General features: G+C 38.4%; 1 protein-coding gene across 1 annotated transcript in view; it reads left to right on the forward strand.

The window, feature by feature from the left end:
• Positions 1-21,960, forward strand: part of LOC126095730 (T-complex protein 1 subunit beta) — a 55,635-nt gene that overhangs the window by 10,459 nt on the left and 23,216 nt on the right. The window contains exons 4-5 of the mRNA XM_049910499.1: positions 12,814-13,016; positions 19,168-19,396. Coding sequence (XP_049766456.1) covers positions 12,814-13,016; positions 19,168-19,396 — 432 coding nt within the window. The remainder of the gene's footprint in view (positions 1-12,813; positions 13,017-19,167; positions 19,397-21,960) is intronic.

Consider the following 21,960-nt stretch of genomic DNA (forward strand, 5'->3'; position numbering starts at 1 on the left):
AATGAAAGTGCTGGCAGGTCGACAGACACACAAACGAACACAAACATACACACAAAATTCAAGCTTTCGCAACAAACTGTTGCCTCATCAGGAAAGAGGGAAGGAGAGGGAAAGACGAAAGGATGTGGGTTTTAAGGGAGAGGGTAAGGAGTCATTCCAGTCCCGGGAGCGGAAAGACTTACCTTAGGGGGAAAAAAGGACGGGTATACACTCGCGCACACACACACACATCAATCCACACATATGTCTGCTTGTGTCTGTATATGTGTGGATTGATATGTGTGTGTGTGCGAGTGTATACCCGTCCTTTTTTCCCCCTAAGGTAAGTCTTTCCGCTCCCGGGACTGGAATGACTCCTTACCCTCTCCCTTAAAACCCACATCCTTTCGTCTTTCCCTCTCCTTCCCTCTTTCCTGATGAGGCAACAGTTTGTTGCGAAAGCTTGAATTTTGTGTGTATGTTTGTGTTCGTTTGTGTGTCTGTCGACCTGCCAGCACTTTCATTTGGTAAGTCACATCATCTTTGTTTTTAAGTATATTTTTCCTTCGTGGAATGTTTCCTTCTATTATAACTATATATATATATATATATATATATATATATATATATATATATATATATATATATATATATATATGAATATAATAGAGGGAAACGTTCCACGTGGGAAAAATATATTTAAAAAGAAAGATGATGAGACTTACCAAACAAAAGCGCTGGCAGGTCGATAGACACACAGACAAACACAAACATACACACAAAATCTAGCTTTCGCAACCAATGGTTGCCTCGTCAGGAAAGAGGGAAGGAGAGGGAAAGACAAAAGGATTTGGGTTTTAAGGGAGAGGGTAAGGAGTCATTCCAATCCCGGGAGCGGAAAGACTCACCTTAGGGGGAAAAAAGGAGGGAAAAAAGGACAGGTATACACTCGCACACACACACATATCCATCCTCATATACACAGACACAAGCAGACATTTGTAAAGGCAAAGAGTTTGGGCAGAGATGTCAGTCGGGGTGGATGTACAAAGGCAAAGATGATGTTGAAAGACAGGTGAGGTACGAGCGGCGGCAAATTGAAATTAGAAATTAAAAATTAGCGGAGATTGAGGCCTGGCGGATAGCGAGAAGAGAGGATATGCTGAAGGGCAAGTTCCCATCTCCGGAGTTCTGACAGGTTGGTGTTAGTGGGAAGTATCCAGATAACCCGGACGGTGTAACACTGTGCCAAGATGTGCTGGCCGTGCACCAAGGCATGTTTAGCCACAGGGTGATCCTCATTACCAACAAACACTGTCTGCCTGTGTCCATTCATGCGAATGGACAGTTTGTTGCTGGTCATTCCCACATAGAACGCTTCACAGTGTAGGCAGGTCAGTTGGTAAATCACGTGGGTGCTTTCACACGTGGCTCTGCCTTTGATCGTGTACACCTTCCGGGTTACAGGACTGGAATAGGTGGTGGTGGGAGGGTGCATGGGACAGGTTTTACACCGGGGGCGGTTACAGGGGTAGGAGCCAGAGGGTAGGGAAGGTGGTTTGGGGATTTCATAGGGATGAACTAAGAGGTTACGAAGGTTAGGTGGACGGCGGAAAGACACTCTTGGTGGAGTGGGGAGGATTTCATGAAGGATGGATCTCATTTCAGGGCAGGATTTGAGGAAGTCGTATCCCTGCTGGAGAGCCACATTCAGAATCTGATCCAGTCCCGGAAAGTATCCTGTCACAAGTGGGGCACTTTTGGGGTTCTTCTGTGGAAGGTTCCGGGTTTGAGGAGATGAGGAAGTGGCTCTGGTTATTTGCTTCTGTACCAGGTCGGGAGGGTAGTTACGGGATGCAAAAGCTGTTTTCAGGTTGTTGGTGTAATGGTTCAAGGATTCCGGACTGGGGCAGATTCGTTTGCCACGAAGACCTAGGCTGTAGGGAAGGGACCGTTTGATGTGGAATGGGTGGCAGCTGTCATAATGGAGGTACTGTTGCTTGTTGGTGGGTTTGATGTGGACGGACGTGTGAAGCTGTCCATTGGACAGGTGGAGGTCAACGTCAAGGAAAGTGGCATGGGATTTAGAGTAGGACCAGGTGAATCTGATGGAACCAAAGGAGTTGAGGTTGGAGAGGAAATTCTGGAGTTCTTCTTCACTGTGAGTCCAGATCATGAAAATGTCATCAATAAATCTGTACCAAACTTTGGGTTGGCAGGCCTGGGTAACCAAGAAGGCTTCCTCTAAGCGACCCATGAATAGGTTGGCGTACGAGGGGGCCATCCTGGTACCCATGGCTGTTCCCTTTGTTGGTATGTCTGGCCTTCAAAAGTGAAGAAGTTGTGGGTCAGGATGAAGCTGGCTAAGGTAATGAGGAAAGAGGTTTTAGGTAGGGCGGCAGGTGATCGGCGTGAAAGGAAGTGCTCCATCGCAGCGAGGCCCTGGACATGCGGAATATTTGTGTATAAGGAAGTGGCATCAATGGTTACAAGGATGGTTTCCGGGGGTAACAGACTGGGTAGGGATTCCAGGCGTTCGAGAAAGTGGTTGGTGTCTTTGATGAAGGATGGGAGACTGCATGTAATGGGTTGAAGGTGTTGATCTACGTAGGCAGAGATGCGTTCTGTGGGGGCTTGGTAACCAGCTACAATGGGACGGCCGGGATGATTGGGTTTGTGAATTTTGGGAAGAAGGTAGAAGGTGGGGGTGCGGGGTGTTGGTGGGGTCAGGAGGTTGATGGAATCAGGTGAAAGGTTTTGTAGGGGGCCTAAGGTTCTGAGGATTCCTTGAAGCTCCGCCTGGACATCAGGAATGGGATTACCATGGCAAACTTTGTAAGTAGTGTTGTCTGAAAGCTGACGCAGTCCCTCAGCCACATACTCCCGACGATCAAGTACCACAGTCGTGGTACACATATACACAGACACAAGCAGACATTTGTAAAGGCAAAGAGTTTGGGCAGAGATGTCAGTCGGGACGGAAGTACAGAGGCAAAGATGATGTTGAAAGACAGGTGAGGTCTGTGTATATGCGGATGGATATGTGTGTGTGTGTGTGTGTGTGTGTGTGTGCAAGTGTATACTTGTCTTTTTTTCTCCCTAAGGTAAGTCTTTCCGCTCCCGGGATTGGAATGACTCCTTACCCTCTCCCTTAAAACCCATATCCTTTTGTCTTTCCTTCTCCTTCCCTCTTTCCTGACGAGGCAACCGTTGGTTGCGAAAGCTATAATTTTGTGTGTATGTTTGTGTTTGTTTGTGTGTCTATCGACCTGCCAGCGCTTTTGTTTGGTAAGTCTCATCATCTTTCTTTTTAAATATATTTTTCCCACGTGGAAGTTTCCCTCTATTATATATATATATATATATATATATATATATATATATATATATATATATATATATATCCCCTTCAAGGTACTCATGGACTGATGATAGACAAACTTTGTTTAATTTATAAGTTCTTCTCTATCTTCATTGAAGTCATCAACATTTTTTAAGTTTTTTGAATCTAAACAATAAAATGTTTTGTGACACACTTCACTTACTATCTGTCTGCTAGTGCACTGTTCATCCATTTTATTGCATTACAATTAGTCTTTCAAATTTATTTAATTTTAAAATCAATTAAGTTAATTAAAAATTACACTCACACCAAAACCACATAAAATATGCTACATTCTCAATGAAGTATGTACATCCACTGTTTCTGAAAAGACCTACTACAACAATGCCATACTGAATGAATGTGGTGGGGTAAACAGTTCTTGTACAGACTTGTCACTGACTACTGGGCTCCTATGCAGAATAGTTACCCTGTCCACTGAGCCCCAGTACACACTTGTCCTGAGGACTAAACTCATGCACAAAGCTGTAGCCCTCAACAGTAGAGAAATTCTGCGTGGTTTGTTTTTTTTTAATCTTATCATTTTGAACTTGTAATAATGTTGTAATGAGAAAAAAACCTGAATATCAATGAGCAATTTTATTTAAACATAAAACTAAAGCAAAAGCTCCTGTTGTTTAATATTTTACCATTGAAATAAATAATACTGCCTAAATATAGGGTGACAGTGTTAACTAAATGTAGGTTACAGCTAAATTTTATTACGATGAAACAATAAGCCAATTAAATAGGCAACAACATAAGATCAGTTGTAGTGTAATGTGAATTATATCCTTATTTTCAAAAATTCGTGTGTCTGTTCAGTCAGATATCAATGATGAAATTTTTAAAGCACTTTGCTATCATATAGGTGTATGAAGTGTGCAAAAATCAGTTTTTTTTATATTCAGTCCTAGCAGAGTTAACTAGCCCCAAACTTCACAAAAAATAGAGATTTTCAAAATTAAAAAAATTATTAAAAATCAAGGAAACATTTGTCAGTATTCTTGCTCTATATGAGGCTACTAGTTCGTGATATCTAATTAGAGTAAAAAAATTCACACTGATAAATCACTCCTTGGTTGTTATTTTTGGGTTTAAAAAGTGGATTTTCTAAACTTTCATTACCAGACTTGGAGATATTTTGAATGGTTATTTTTGAATTTAAGGTGTTTTGGGTAATAAACGGAGTTGTAGAGGAGACTTCAGTCATGTCAATTGCAATGTTGTTGCTTAACTCAGTGCAGAGATATTCAAATTGATGCAAATTTCTCCAAACTGAAAAACCATTGTGCACTTAGAGATAAAAATAGCTACCATTCAATAATGGTGCATGGTAATTTTAAACTGTTTTGAACTTCTCAATTATAGCTTAATGATACATAAAATAATCAAAATATTTAAAAATGGTCAAGCAACCCTCATTGGATCACTTCAAATGGACGCTAGAGCAACTCACATTGCTTCAGTATTCTCCGGGAACAAACAGCCAAGGTTGCTTCACTTCTATAGTAAATCTTCCTGTACAAACTGATCATACAGCCTGTGAATGGTTCTCTTACAAGGGGCCCACAGCGTGTTAAACTATTTTTGGAAACCACCTCAACCACCTGTGAGCTGCAACAGGACTTTTCATTTCATGAAAAAGTAACACAGCTGCTGATCACTGCTGTGTTTTTAGTTGTTCATTGTCAGCCATGCAAACACTAGTCTCCTGTGAATTATGTTCCAGTTTACAACTCATTTCTTTCTCCAAGCTCTGTTGCTACTGCTGTTAAAATGCTCAATGGAATATCTGGTGCAACTCAGAAATTATGTACAGAACAGATTTTACACATTCCTGCACTACCCTGAACCTGCCAAATATTAATAATGTGTTCCACCATTTGAATTTACAGGAAATTGAACCTACAGCTTACTAACTGTGAGAGCACTAGTACTCGTTGATGATGACTCCTGTATGAATTGGTGCATTAAGTCGGTAACAACAATGTAGGGAAAGATAGATTGCTACTTACCATAAAGAAGACATGGTAAGTTGCAGACAGGCACAATCAAAACACACAAATCTTTCAGCAATAGCCTTCACCAGCAAAAGAGAAACAGAGAAAAATAAGCAAGCATACCTCACACACACATGACCGGCAACTGAGGCCAGAATGCATTTTCTGTTTCTCTTTTTTTGATGAGGGCTCTGGCCAAAAACTTTGTGTAAATGTCTTTTAATTGTGCCTGTGTGCATCTTAACATGTCTTCCTTATAAGTAACAATCTATCTTTCCCTATGTTATTGATAGTCCTACATGCAGCATCTAAATATCTCCTTTCTTGGACACACATTAATTAATATCTCTGTTGTGCAACAATTTATAATCTTCTTAATTTTTGTATGAATGCCATTAAGTTGGCTTTAGTTTCAGAAAAAGTCATAGCTGGCTAGAATTTTTGGAATGGAATGAACAGTAGAACATGAACCCTGAGCTGCGTGTTTTAGATTCCTTGTAATAATTGTTATTCACACTAAAGTCTTGAAACTAGGTACAGCTGTGTTATTTCATCATGTAATCAAGTGCTGAAATTAGAAATTTCTATAACAATACAAATGATAGTTTATCTATTATGAATAGGGACTTTTTGTTCCAAATTTGATTTTTAGTAAATAACTTGAAAACTGGTCCGCCCCGGTAGCTGAGTGGTCAGCGTGACAGACTGTCAATCCTAAGGGCCCGGGTTCGATTCCCGGCTGGGTCGGAGATTTTCTCCGCTCAGGGACTGGGTGTTGTGTTGTCCTAATCATCATCATTTCATCCCCATCGACGCGCAGGTCGCCGAAGTGGCGTCAAATAGAAAGACCTGCACCAGGCGAACGGTCTGCCCGACGGGAGGCCCTAGCCACACGACATTTCCATTTCCATTTTACTTGAAAACTAATAGAGGTAGTGTAATGGAGTCACATAGTTAATGCTGTTATATCAAACTGAGACTACAAACGAATTTTGATCTTCTGGTGTCTGATATTTAGCACCTTGAATTTTTTGTAAAAACGCCGATTTTGACAAAAATTTTGTGCTCCAATCAAGTTGAGTCTTGTAACTTTTTATTGCTGAGACTTAACAGTGTTGACATTAATATACTGGAGCATGCACTGACAAAATTGGGAAAAGTTATTTTAATTTTTAATCTCACTCTTAGATTATGGTGCAATCCTTTGTATACTAAGCACACACACCTTACGTGGCCCTAGTGGTTGTGAACTGGGGCAAGTCTCAGCACACTCACTCGCCTCTCTCTCTCTCTCACACAATGATATAGGACTTGTTTTGCCACAGCGTTGCATGCATGCCAGTTACTCTGTCTCGCTCAATTCTAAATAAACTATTTCGTGAAAAAAATTTGCTTCCTTCCTTACTTGGAGTCCCATATGTCTGCTTCATTGTGAACTGACTTATCTTCTCGTTAATGGTCTTAATTATTGTGATGTTTCAAAAATATGTGGCCACCATGTGAAATGCAAATAGTTTGCAAACAATAGGATTCACTGTGAGTTAATGTTTAGTGCATGCTAGGTTATACATTGCTGCAGGGTAATTCCATGTCAAATCAACACTGTGATCTTACTCACCATCTGAAATTTTGATAAAACTTGGCGCAAAGGTAGCAAACACACAGATTAAGAAAAATACCCAATTTTGTTAAATCAGCACAGTGATTTTACTCACCATCTCAGATTTTGATGAAACTTGGCACAATGGTAGCAAACAGATTAAGAAAAGTAACCAATTTTGTTAAAATCCATTGACCCATTTTGAAAATACTGCAATGTAAAGTCTTCAAAAATCACTGAAAAACCCTACATTACCATAATTTCAAATTGCTCCTAATTTAGCTAAAATGGTAGGAGATGTCATTTTTCAGCATTTTCAATGATCTTTCCTATGATATACAATTCCATATGGGTTCAAGATGATTTTCTTTTTTTACTAGGCGTTTGTCTGGTAATAAATGTGCAACCAGTCGCTTTTTTATGATGTATTCAACAATGAACATGTTTTCGAGTCACTGCAGGCTTACTTTCAGACGGAGATGTTACACAAACATTATGTTGTGGTGGTGTAACTCCTCCATATGAAGATGAGCCTGCAGTGGCTCAAAAACATGTTAATGGTTGAACAAATCATAAAAAAGCAACTGGTTGCTTATTTATTACCAAATAAACACCGATTTAAATAACAGTTGCAGTTCATCATCCACAATGGATATACTGAAATTACCACTACCTCGTCAGGTAAAACGAACACCTACAGGAACAAAAAGTTTAAACTGATAAAATTCACCCAAGCCATCAAGTTTAATAAGATGTGTCTCACTGAAAACATCATTCCAAACCTCATTAATGTAAAGATCAACAACAGCAAGTCAGCACAGAAGGCCAAAAGAAATTGTGAAATCTTATGGCTAAAATCGGAAATAAGGAAGCACTACAAACAGACAGACCTGCTAACTAAGCAGCTGTATTAGTTTCACTTTGAACTATGTGATGTCATCGACCCAAGTCGCCTTAAACAATTTCTTGATAGTGTTGATGCACAGGTTAATAAAGTACAACTAGAAATAAGAGTGAAAGCAAAAGAAAAAAAAGTTTCAGATCTGATCTTGTTGTACACCACATAAATTTCATCATAAAGTTGTGAATAATACTTACATAACTTTTAACAGTAATTAGCTGAGCCTACTGAATAAAGAGCTCAAACATGACATTGCTCCCAAACTTAATAAGAAAAATATCAAAAATTTAATCATTAGAACCAAAATGGCCTGTGCCACAGTCAAACTAAGTCACAACACACAGAATGCCATAGCACATAAAGCAAACCAAATTATAAAGAAAAATCTTATAGAAAATAAAATTTCAAAATCAGCCCACCGTGAGCACATAATACTTGCAAACATCAATAAAAAACTTACTAGTCATGAAACCCTAGTAATAAAAAGCAGATAAAAGCAATGGGGCAGTTATCGTGTACCAAAGAGTCCACAGTAACAAAACCCTTGAATTTTTTGATTCTAATAATATCACTGAACTACAAACAGACCCCACCCAAAAGTACCAAGAGAAGCTGAAAAGACTACTTAAAAACTGCAATTTTCTACTGACCAGTAATGAAGCTCAGTGTTGTGTTACAATGAATCCACAGACTCCTGGGTTAAGGTCTCAGCCAGAGATTAAAAAAATGGTTGTTCCATATGTCCAGGACAGTACAGTTTGGGTGGCATGAGATATTGTTAATGTGGCATGAGGTATTGTAAATGGTAACATCACTGGTAGTGGTTTTCTGTATATTTGGAAAGTATGCTTGTTAATGTGAGTGCAGATAGTCATGTCAAGGAAGTTAATTCCATCAGTGGTCTGGTGTTCAACTGTGAATTTAATATTTGGGTGCATTTTATTCATTTCCTCTGCTAGGTTACTTATTTCTTCTTTTGGACCATTGAAAAGTACTATTGTGTCATCTTATATAATACAGAATTTTGTCAGTAAATTGTGGGTGTGTTAAGAGGAAGTCTTGTTCCAGATTATGTATAAATATGTCAGCAAGCAAGCCTGCGCCATGGGAGACTTCACCTTGTTCAGATACTATCATTGTTGTTGTTCTGGCAAAACATTTGGAGCACACAAAGTCGTCACTGGAAACATCTTCACTTTGAAACGGAGTCTTCAAATGAGAACACTTATTCCCAACCTGAACAAAGTCTCTCTCTCTCTCTCTCTCTCTCTCTCTCTCTCTCTCTCTCTCTCTCTCTTTTTCCCCCTGTCTTATATATTACTCTTCTATGGATATGCAGTCAGCACATGTCACTCTCGGGGTGTGGCCCCAGTCAGAAGACATTTCAAACAGTCCTTTTCACAAAACACACTGCAACTGTGTCAACTGGCAAATTCGTCACAGAAAACCCAGAACTAACTGGATTGTCTCAGATTTCTTAGAAGCCTCTTCAGTAAACAAATTAGCACTGAACAACTACAATACAGAAACCTGCAGTGAATCACCATGACAAACAAACTGACAAGAAACTACAACAAAGTGTAAGAAATATCTGCAACAATGAAAGTAAAAAAGAAATAACTGCAACAATGAAAGTAAAAAAGAAATAACTGCAACAAAGAAAGCGATAAGAAATAAATGGAACAAAGACAACAGAAATAAACATTGTAACAAAGAAATTAGTAAGAAACAACATCAGTGAAGGCATACATTACCCTTGGAAGTTAAAAAAAAGACTTTTTTAAATAAAACCTGTCCACCTTAAAAGTGGGAAGCTCTCCTTTACAGAGAATATAGTACTGCATGGTCTAATCAACAGAAAAAATAACTTTCTTGGATCAGCATTTTTGAAAAAAAAAAAAATCTGTAAATTATGAAAAAGAATCAAAAGGTGACAGTAAAATAACTTTGACAGATGTGTGCAAGGGTACCATTGTAACCACAAAGCAATTATCTTTCAAATAAAACAATTCTAATAAAATATATAAAACTGTTACAGAGATAACAGCATTTTAAAAATCTTTTCTGAAATTCGCATCTTCAAAATGTTTGCAGTGCCATCTTTGGAGGCCAGTATCTCAGGGCAGGAATTTTTTGGAGTAAACAAAAAAAAAAATGTATATATTACTCCTGAATTTTAACATATGCTAAATTCAATAACATCTGAGACTATTAAGGTAACCCCGCCCCCTCCCCTCCCCCACCGGAAGTGATAAGGATTATGCGTCTATAAAGTGAGAGAATGTGAGTGCTTGAAATGTGAGAGGGCCGTACGACAGTCATATTCAGCACAGTTTATCATTTGTTAATTAAGCTTAATATCAGTTTGTTTTCTTTGGTCCTTGCCAAGATATGTAATTTATTGTTCCTAAAAAGAAAATGGTAGCAGTGAGTGTTCATTTTGTTAATGATGCAATTCCTTTCTGGTGGTTTAGTATTATTATGATTATGAATCCTAAGATTGATTTGATACAAATCTTCATTCCTTTCGTTTGCCAGCTATTTTCGTCATTCCAATAAGACTACTGTGCACTACATCATCAATGAACTGTCTTACGTACCTACAGCTAACGTGCCCAACAATTCTTTTTCCGCCATTCCATCAGTTATGAGGGTGGCTCGAAAAGTTCTCGGAATAACCACGAGAGGTCAGCACTAGTGCAATGAGTTGTTCACATGATATTCATTGGACTGTTGCCTGTAAACATGTGCCATGTTAGTGCTCTTAGAAGAGGGCTGTGGCGGTGATGTGGCTCTGTTGTTGTTCCTGCGTAGTGATTTGCGAAGATGGAAAAAATCGGGAGCAGTTATTACGTACTCCTAAAGAAAGGTGTGAAAGGACATTCATGCCGATTTCCAGAATGCACTGGGGAACTCTGCTCCTTCATATTCAACTGTTGCCATGTAGACAAATAGATTTAAATTTCGTCGGGAGAGCTTAGATGCTGATGATGATCTGCGCAGTGATTGGCCAAGATGTGTCAGTACTCCAGAAATCTTTGCAAAAGTGCACAAAATGGTCATCGAGGATCACCAATTGAAAGTGTGTGAAATTGCTCATGCTTGCCAGATATCATCTGAAAGGGTAGACCATATTTTAACTGAAGAAATAGAAATGAAAAAAATTATCTGCCCAAATAGGTGCCATGCCTCTTGACAAGCGCCTGCACACATGTGCCGCCGCCATGGCAGAATTACATGAACTGAGGTGTGAATTTTTGATTGTTGCCACACCCGCCTTATTCACCTGATATGGCTCCATCAGACTTCCATCTCTTCCCAAAATTGAAATTTTTTCTTGGTGGACGAAGATTCACTTCAAACGAAGAATTGATAGCCAGAGTTGACAACTATTTTGCAGTCTTTAGGAAACTCATTTCTGAGGTGGGATCAAGGTACTGGAACATCATTGGACCAGGTGCATTAATCTACAAAGAGACTACATTGAAAAATATAAAAAGTTTCAGTGATGTAAGTACTTTTTTCCTATTTGGTTCCGAGAACTTTTCAAACCATCCTCGTGTAATACATGCCAGACAGTTCACTTTTCGGTGTGTTATACTCATTACTAAGGATTTTTTTATTTATCAGTGTCTCGTTCTTTAACCAACTGATGTTCATTGATCTTCTGGGCTTTTGAAATGTTTCTGATTGCTTCATTTCCATCTTCTCTGTGGTGTATGCTCAACACCCAATCAGAGGTGTGCTCTAAATGAAAAATTTCATGAATCTATTCTGTTTTCTAGTTCAACTTTTTTAATGTTAGCAGTTCTATCCTTTTTAAAGAATGTTCTTTTGCCTTTGCAATCAGTACTGCTGTGCCGTTCAAGCACTTCCATTTTTTTAATTTTATTTATTTATTTATTTATTTTTTCATTAAACACAAATATAAAGACAGTACATATGCACAGTGACAACTGTATCGAAATTCTGACACTTGAACAGTGTATGGCTGAAGGTTTGCAAATTGTCAACACAAACAAGACCAACGCTCCTGTTTGGTCCCCTCCCCCAGATCAACCAACCAGTTCAACACCCCATGTCCCAATCAAAATGACAAACAGGCAGAAAGTTGACATTGCTGATAGCAGTACAAACTCGGAAGAGGGAGCCTCACCTCTCACAAGTGAGAAGCCGAAATCATAAACTTAGCAACTTGACCTCAGTGAGCGGAAGACTTCACATCATTGTAACAGCACAGCTTGATTACATAAGAGGGAGTAAAAGTTTCACAAGAACACCTATTGGCTTGCTGATATGGTGAAAAAGCAAAAAACTGAAGCCCTGAAAGCCATTCATATGAAATACAGTGGCTATGAACACTGCTAAACAGTGCTTGTCTGTAAAGGTAGACATTGTCTGGAAGCTTGGCAATGTTTTCAGTCTTGTTTATGTGAAATCAAAAACTGAAAGCCTAAATTCTATGGTGAGTTGTTACATTTACTCCTTCCATTACTTCTCTGAATTACAATTATTGTTATCAAATGTCTAATGATATGTGGCACATGAAAACTGGGGTTGACAAGTAGTTACAGTTTTACATTCCCCATTTTTTTCATGGCATTGAGGCAATAACGGAACTGAGGACATTAGAAAAGTAGCTTACGTACTGAATGACATAACAAGTAACATCATTCATCCTCCCCCTCCTCCCCCTAGATAGATGTTGTTAGTAAAATATATTTTTAAAGTTCTCTAAAAATCATGAACAAACTGTGATAGCACCTGCATCACACCTAACTGACCCATAGATTTGGGTTTTATTCAGATAACAAATTCCACCAACTGTATATGTATGATCTGTGCGACACTGTAATTGTGAAGCAAACTTCATTCTATTGAACACATTATGCTATTAGTTTATCTTTCCATGAAACCATTAACATGATTTTCTTTTCTTATATTGTAGTGGTGATGAGGCAAAATTTCATCAAGATCTCTACAATATTGCATCAACTACCCTTAGTTCTAAAATTCTGTCCCAACACAAGGATCATTTTGCAAAGCTTGCAGTTACTGCTGTGTTGAGACTGAAAGGATCAGGGAATCTTTCAGCCATTCAGATTATAAAGAAGACTGGTGGTTGCCTTGAAGACTCGTTCCTCGATGAAGGTATGTTACAAATTCTTTTTTTTTTTTGTGCTATTTGTCTTGTGTAGGTGTTAATATGTTGTTTGTTGTTGTTGTTGTTGTTGTTGTTGTGGTCTTCAGTCCTGAGACTGGTTTGATGCAGCTCTCCATGCTACTCTATCCTGTGCAAGCTTCTTCATCTCCCAGTACCTACTGCAACCTACATCCTTCTGAATCTGCTTAGTGTATTGATCTCTTGGTCTCCCTCTACGATTTTTACCCGCCACGCTGCCCTCCAATGTTAAAATTGTGATCCCTCGATGCCTCAGAACATGTTCTACCAACCGATCCCTTCTTCTAGTCAAGTTGTGCCACAAACTTCTCTTCTCCCCAATCCTATTCAGTACCTCCTCATTAGTTACGTGATCTACCCACCTTATCTTCAGCATTCTTCTGTAGCACCACATTTCGAAAGCTTCTATTCTCTTCTTGTCCAAACTAGTTATCGTCCATGTCTCACTTCCATACATGGCTACACTCCATACAAATACTTTCAGAAACGACTTCCTGACACCTAAATCTATATTCGATGTTAACAAATTTCTCTTCTTGAGAAACGCTTTCCTTGCCATTGCCAGTCTACATTTTATATCCTCTCTACTTCGACCATCATCAGTTATTTTGCTCCCCAAATAGCAAAACTCCTTTACTACTTTAAATGTCTCATTTCCTAATCTAATACCCTCAACATCACCAGACTTAATTCGACTACATTCCATTATCCTCGTTTTGCTTTTGTTGATGTTCATCTTATATCCTCCCTTCAAGACACTATCCATTCCGTTCAACTGCTCTTCCAAGTCCTTTGCTGTCTCTGACAGAATTACAATGTCATCGGCGAACCTCAACGTTTTTATTTGTTCTGCATGGATTTTAATACCTACTCCGAATTTTTCTTTTGTTTCCTTTACAGCTTGCTCAATATACAGATTGAATAACATCGGGGAGAGGCTACAACCCTGTCTCACTCCTTTCCCAACCACTGCTTCCCTTTCATGCCCCTCGACTCTTATAACTGCCATCTGGTTTCTGTACAAATTGTAAATAGCCTTTCGCTCCCTGTATTTTACCCCTGCCACCTTCAGAATTTGAAGGAGAGTATTCCAGTCAACATTGTCAAAAGCTTTCTCTAAGTCTACAAATGCTAGAAACGTAGGTTTGCCTTTTCTTAATCTTTCTTCCAAGATAAGTCGTAAGGTCAGTATTGCCTCACGTGTTCCAACATTTCTACGGAATCCAAACTGATCTTCCCCGAGGTCGGCTTCTACCAGTTTCTCCATTCGTCTGTAAAGAATTCGCGTTAGTATTTTGCAGCTGTGACTTATTAAACTGATTGTTCGGTAATTTTCACATCTGTCGACACTTGCTTTCTTTGGGATTGGAATTATTATATTCTTCTTGAAGTCTGAGGGTATTTCGCCTGTCTCATACATCGTGCTCACCAGATGGTAGAGTTTTGTCATGACTGGCTCTCCCGAGGCCATCAGTAGCTCTAATGGAATGTTGTCTACTCCCGGGGCCTTGTTTTGACTCAGGTCTTTCAGTGCTCTGCCAAACTCTTCACGCAGTATCTTATCTCCCATTTCATCTTCATCTACATCCTCTTCCATTTCCATAATATTGTCCTCAAGTACATCGCCCTTGTATAAACCCTCTATATACTCCTTCCACCTTTCTGCTTTCCCTTCTTTGCTTAGAACTGGGTTGCCATCTGAGCTCTTGATATTCATACAAGTGGTTCTCTTCTCTCCAAAGGTCTCTTTAATTTTCCTGTAGGCAGTATCTATCTTACCCCTAGTGAGACAAGCCTCTACATCCTTACATTTGTCCTCTAGCCATCCCTGCTTAGCCATTTTGCACTTCCTGTCGATTTCATTTTTGAGACGTTTGTATTCCTTTTTGCCTGCTTCATTTACTGCATTTTTATATTTTCTCCTTTCATCAATTAAATTCAATATTTCTTCTGTTACCCAAGGATTTCTATTAGTCCGCATCTTTTTACCTACTTGATCGTCTGCTGCCTTCAATACTTCATCCCTCAGAGCTACCCATTCTTCTTCTACTGTATTTCTTTCCCCCATTCCTGTCAATTGTTCCCTAATGCTCTCCCTGAAATTCTCTACAACCTCTGGTTCTTTCAGTTTATCCAGGTCCCATCTCCTTAAATTCCCACCTTTTTGCAGTTTCTTCAGTTTCAATCTGCAGTTCATAACCAATAGATTGTGGTCAGAATCTACATCTGCCCCAGGAAATGTCTTACAATTTAAAACCTGGTTCCTAAATCTCTGTCTTACCATTATATAATCTATCTGAAACCTGTCAGTATCTCCAGGCTTCTTCCATGTATACAGCCTCCTTTCATGATTCTTGAACCAAGTGTTAGCTATGATTAAGTTATGCTCTGTGCAAAATTCTACAAGGCGGCTTCCTCTTTCATTCCTTCCCCCCAATCCATATTCACCTACTATGTTTCCTTCTCTCCCTTTTCCTACTGGCGAATTCCAGTCACCCATTACTATTAAATTTTCGTCTCCCTTCACTACCTGAATAATTTCTTTTATCTCGTCATACATTTCATCTATTTCTTCATCATCTGCAGAGCTAGTTGGCATATAAACTTGTACTACTGTAGTAGGCATGGGCTTTGTGTCTATCTTGGCCACAATAATGCGTTCACTATGCTGTTTTAATATATGTTACAGAAATGTTCAAGTGACGTCAGCCAGACTGGGTGATATTCTGGCAAAATGACTTCCTGCTATCTTCAGGCAGTCCTGATTGGTTAGTGATTAGCAGGGTCAGGAAAAAATTGTTTGATTTTGTAGCCAATTTCAGTGTTATTTTTTGCCATTCGGTAATATTTTCTGAATGCATATTTTTCAAATTTCTTCTTTATTTTTGTCTTATTTCAGCACTACATTATAAATGATAACATACCTCTCAGTTAAATTATATTTGATAGACATTAAAAATAATATTTATTTCAATTTTTGGACAAAAAAGAAATCTTCCCAACAAATATTTATAACTGTTGTTTTTTCTCATTTACTTGTAATTCTGTACTTTGTTGAGAATGAAAATATACCTCTCAGTTGTATATACTAGATTAAACATCAAATTAATTTATACTGTTATACAGAAAGATAAAACATTTATACAGGGTACGGCAGTTAAACCTGCATTTATTATTATTGCGGGGAAGCATTGGAAGTAGTGGGGGGCGAGTAACCAAAGTCACCACTGCGTTCCCCAACACTAAGCATTTCAGTAGCACTGGAGCAGTGGATTAAGCAACAGTGGTCATTTGCAGTGAAAGCGTTGTACCAAAGCAGTAGCTATGTAGCCACTCAGCGTTGTTTCCTGGTGCATTTTCAGATTAATCGTAATAGGCCAGTGCCTTTGGTTAACTCTATAAAAATTTGGGTCGATATCTCTGAAAATGTTGGTGAAACGACAAGGAAAAGAGGTGGCAGAGCGAAGACATGGCATACTTCCGAGAATTTGGAACATTTAAGAACTGCTGTGCAAAGAAGCCCCTGGAGATCAGCGCGTAGACAGTGTTGCGCTTGGAATTTCTGACAGGACTGTCCGAAGGATTTTGAGGTTAGACTTACATCACCACCCATACAAAATCCAAGTGGTGAACACTTTGAATAATAATGACTTTGTGGTCCGACAGCATTTCTGTAAAAGTCTTTTGCAAATGATTTAAGAAAACGAGGAGCTTTTTCACAACCTCTGGATTAGTGACAAGGCACATTTTCACCTCAATGGATATGTGAACAAACAGAACTTTAGATATTGGAGTGATCAGAACCCTCACAAACTCTATGAAAAACCCTTCCGCTCAACCAAGGTAACAGTTTGGTGTGCAGTGCCCTTATCGGGAATAATAGGCCCTTATTTTTTTGAGAACAAAAGAGGGCAGTCTGTTGCCATGAATGCTGAGCACTATTCAACAATGTTAAGGACATTCTTCATACCTTAGCTTCGTCAGTATGCAGTGAATGATGAAATATTATTTCAACACGATGGAGCAGCAAGTCACACAGCCCATGTGAGCATTAATGTTCTCAATGAAGTTTTTCCTAACTGGGTGATTTCCAAGAATGGAGTGATTGCTGCCCCCCCCCCCCCCTCCCCCTTTCCCCTGTTCACCTGACCTTACAGCTTGTGATTTTCTTTTTCTTATGGGGTTACCTTAAGAGCAAAGTGTATGTAGGTAGGCCTCATAACGTTGGTTATCTCAAATCAAGAATCGGGCTGGAAATCTTGAGAAATCCTCAGGTTATGCTCTGTCATGTGATGGATAGCTTCATAAATTGCCTGTGAGAATGCCATGATCGAGGAGGACATCATCTTGCTGATGTTATTTTCAAACAAAGAAAAAAATGTGTTGATGTTTCTTAAATGCTTTTTAACATAGAATAAGAGTGTATGAATAAAATTTTGATATCTGCATCTGTGTGTATTTTACACTCATTTAAAAATGCAGGTTTGACTGCCGCACCCTGTATTAAACCAGTAGATTTCCTTGTTAGAGTGTCAGTCACAGTTCTTTGAATACTGACTGATGCCCGAACAACAGGGAACTGACATGCACTGAGACTAGAAAATAGTGCGTTGATAATGACTAGGCACTAGACGAAATCTGGATTTGCCAAATAAAACCTGCAAAAAGAGGACAACTGATTGCTGTGCTCTATGATTTATAAATCATATCACAGTCGCTGAGTGCACCCACATTCCTAATGGAAGGTAACCTGATGAAGCTGGAAACTAGTTTATCACGCTATATACTATCAGCAACCACAGATTACCTTGGATGAATTCATTCATCCACTGGCGAAAATCTTTGTTTTTCCAGTTTGTGAAGCGGAATGTTCAGTTTCGAAAACATCTGCACAGTCCTTCGAGCAAGGTATTTGCAGTCGTTTTTCTTTTTCTTGGGACTTGAAAGCTGCCTCTGATCGGAGCTTGCACTTTGTTTTCACATTGGAAATCCTGGATCTATTTCGCTTGTACTTCTCATTATGCACATGTTTCAGTACATTATCTTTTCTGCCCCAAGATATCCTTGCTGTTGCAGTATTTACAGAATACTGTTTATTGATTGGGAGCATACAGAACATCAGCTTCAAATTTCTGTGTTCTTTAGTTGGTAGTAACTACATGCTTTGGCTTTTTTTACAATTATGAAAACTATGTCTGTGAACGAAATCAAAGTAAATAGAAAGAAAATACAACAAAACATAGACACTACTGCGCTATTTGGACAAAAACGTGAAACAAAGCAACTATTCTGTATGGTCAGAGATCTTGGAGTGAGATGAAATTTGAGTTGGTAAATATAGTTGTAAATAATTTGTTTTTGGCACAGAAAGTCATCAAACTACTTTCCATGGTGATGTCCACACAAACCAGTTGCTATTAAACAACATTTTCGATGGTTACTATATACATTTTAAATTGAGTTTACACTGTGATAGGAACGGAGTTTTTTGTCCTCCAAGTAATCTCAAAGAGGTATACTTGATTTCTTAGGTCTTCCATCAGACACTTTAAATGAATTGTAGGACATCAGATGTTTCTGTGAAAAATGGTCATTTTCAAGTTTATGCGAATCTCTGCCTTAAGATCCAGTTTTAGTGTTTTTTAACTTATTAGTTACCATTAGCATTATACTGCTGCACCAATATTTTTGAAATTTTAAATACAGAAGCTGGAAAAATGCCAAATTTCATGATAGTTTGTTAAAAATAGCTAATTTTGTGATATGTTGCTAAAAATGTTTTTTCCCCCCATGTTATAGTTAACGCAAAATTTTCCTGCCCCTCGTCGTTAGTAATCTGACTGCATATCTAAGAACATTTTGAAACAATCATACAGAAAAGGATAGATTGCTACTCACCATAAAGATGACATACTGAGTTGCACAGGCACAATGAAAAGACTGTTACACATTTCGCTTTTGGCTAATGATTTCGTTATAAAGGGAGACACGCACACATAACTGCCATCTCCGGTAGCTCAGACCATCGAAGCTTCCTTTTATTTTAATATTCCACCGTGAAGTTTCCATTGTTAAAGTAATCGTATGCCGGCAAAGCCTATAATAATATACATGTTACAGGTTTTCTGCTGGACAAGAAAGTGGGTCTTCACCAACCAAAACGTGTTGAAAATGCTCGAATACTTATTGCAAATACGCCAATGGACACAGACAAAATCAAGGTCTTTGGATCACGGGTGCGAGTAGATTCTATGGCCAAAGTTGCAGAGATGGAACTTGCCGAGAAAGAAAAAATGAAGGACAAAGTAGCCAAGATCTTGAAACACAATTGCAATGTGTTCATCAACAGGTAACATTTGCATTGCTTTCATTTTTAGAGACAATGTTTCATTAAACTGATAATTCCTAAATTAGAGAAGTTCTCAAGTGGATTTCATAAATATTAATTCTGATCTTGGCAAGCTTGTGCTCAGTGATCTGATGTGAAAGTTCATCCGCAAGAAATGAGCTCATGAGTAACACTTCTTTAATCCACAGCAATATTATTTATAATTATTTCATGTCTTTCACCATGTTTTGTATTGATGTAAGTTCCACTTTACCCAGTCTAGGTAGTGACCAAAATCTCAGTGCACCTTCTAGAGATATTGAAACTTTTAAGTTTCATTAAAAAAAAAAAAAAAAAAAAAAAAAAAAAAAAAAAAAAAAAAAAAATCATTATTATTAACAAGTCACTCAGACTAGCTACACTATTCAAACTAATAAGTTGTAAATGTCTGTGAGCTCCACTGGAATTTTGTCTTCTGAAGGTAAGTATTGACCAGATATTCTGTTTCTTCTTGGGAATATCAAACTTCACTTGATTGATGAAAGAGATAAGTGCAGAAATTTTAAAGAAGAGAAGTAATTGCAGCAGTGTAGCTAACATAGAAATGCAAGGAATGTAAATCAAAATGGTTACAGCAAAAGATGTGAGGAAATGGGAGATTAAAACTGTTTCCCAGACACTGACTCGAACCCATAACTTTTCACTCTGGAAACAGTTCCCGAGGCTGTGGCCAAGCCATTTCTCTGCAGTATCCTTCCTTCAAAGAGTGCTAGTCCTGCAAGATATGTGGAACTTAAATGAATTTGGGAAGGCAAGAGAGTGAAGATGGTGGAAGTAGAGCTATGAGGGCAGTTAATGAGTCGTGCTGGATAACTCAGTTGGTAGAGAATTTGCTCATGAATGGCAAAGGTTTCAGGCTCAAGATCCGTTCCTGATGCGGTTCCTCACAGACCTTAGAAAGATACCCCACTATTTCTTCCCTACAGAAGGAAATACTAGCTCCGAAAGCTGTGACATGTATTTTAATGTGTCTATTGGCAGTGCTGCAATTTCACCTCTCAAACGTAACTTCTGGCCCAGCAATTGTCTTGTAATTCTGTAGTTTTCTTAAGTGAATTTTCCTTTATATTCAAGAACTACATTGATTCATATAAAGACAATGTGCCGGAGGACCAGTTAAGACCAGTAATATGCTGTCGGAATACTCCACTAATTTTTTAACAGAGGTCAGTCATATGTCACCTGGATATTCAAGAACCAAAGTTCTTGGGAGAAAAATGCAAGTGAAAACATTGTTGGTTGTATTATATTTACAGAATCTTTCATCAGTTCTTGGCAGAACAACATTATAATAAATGAAAAGCACCAGTTTGCTTTTGTTCCACAGTATTACTTTTATTGTGTTAACCGGTTTTTGCCTTACAAGGCCATCTTCAGACATTTACTGAGTATTGTCAGCATAGAAGTTTGCAAACAACATTGGAAGAGAAGTAACACATCTGGACTGAAGCAGAAACATACAGTAAGTAACATCTTTGACAGTGTGGTGATAATGCAATGAAAAAGTAAAAAGTTGGACAATAAATACATAAAAATAAAGTAATAGGAAAAAACTTTAAAAATAGGAACAGCATACCTGCATAACAGTTTCTATTAATAAACAAAACTAATAAAATAAAATAAAATTAGTACTTGACAAGGCTACATCAAGAGGTATAAAGCATGGAGAGTGATACATAAACCCATTAAAAGAAGAAACAATAATCAGTATAGCTACAGAATACATAAGGAACTTGAGCAATATCAATAAGGTAAACAGAAATAAATAAATGCTGGAAAATGGAGGAGTCCAAGGGAACATACAGTAAATGCAATCTTTGAGAGTATGGTGGTATTGCATTTCAACATTAACATTATATTCAAAACTGTGGCTATGTAACAATTTGCATTAAATAAATGAACCAAGTAAAACATAAACAATATCTGATGACACAACTACAAGAGGTGTTAAACATGGACGGTAATGCAAGTACCAGTTAAAAGAAAGCCTTAATTATTAAAACTGCAGAAGGTATGGAATACATAGACAACTTCAATAAAACAAAATAACTTAATGAATACAGGAAAATGGGAATATGTAGGAACAGACAATGTGGGAAGTAAAGAATACCAGAGATGATTATCTGAAGTTTAGGAGAGGGGAAGTGTTGAGATGTGTCTGGTCATTTAGAATTAGATCTGGATTGTGAGTTAGATGTTTGTTAATTTCCAGGGCTTCCAGCCAGTTGAGTTTATGGCCTTGGCTTGCTAAGTGAACTACTTGGGACACTGGCTGGTAGTTGTGACCCTCACTCAATACATGCTCAGCAAATGCGGAGTCAGAACTCTGCGACCTCCAGCTGTGTTCATGCTCAGCCAGCCTAGTTGCTATGCCTCTGCCTGACTGACCGATGTAAAAATTGTCATAATCAGGACAGGTGAATTTGTATACCCCATTGTTGGCTAATAACTGGATCTTATCTTTGCTATTAAAAATACACTGGGGTGTCATGCTCTTAACATAGTAGGAAAGCCTATACTTGCTG

This window comes from Schistocerca cancellata, chromosome 8 (genome assembly GCF_023864275.1).
Source record: "Schistocerca cancellata isolate TAMUIC-IGC-003103 chromosome 8, iqSchCanc2.1, whole genome shotgun sequence".
Taxonomy (NCBI): domain Eukaryota; kingdom Metazoa; phylum Arthropoda; class Insecta; order Orthoptera; family Acrididae; genus Schistocerca; species Schistocerca cancellata.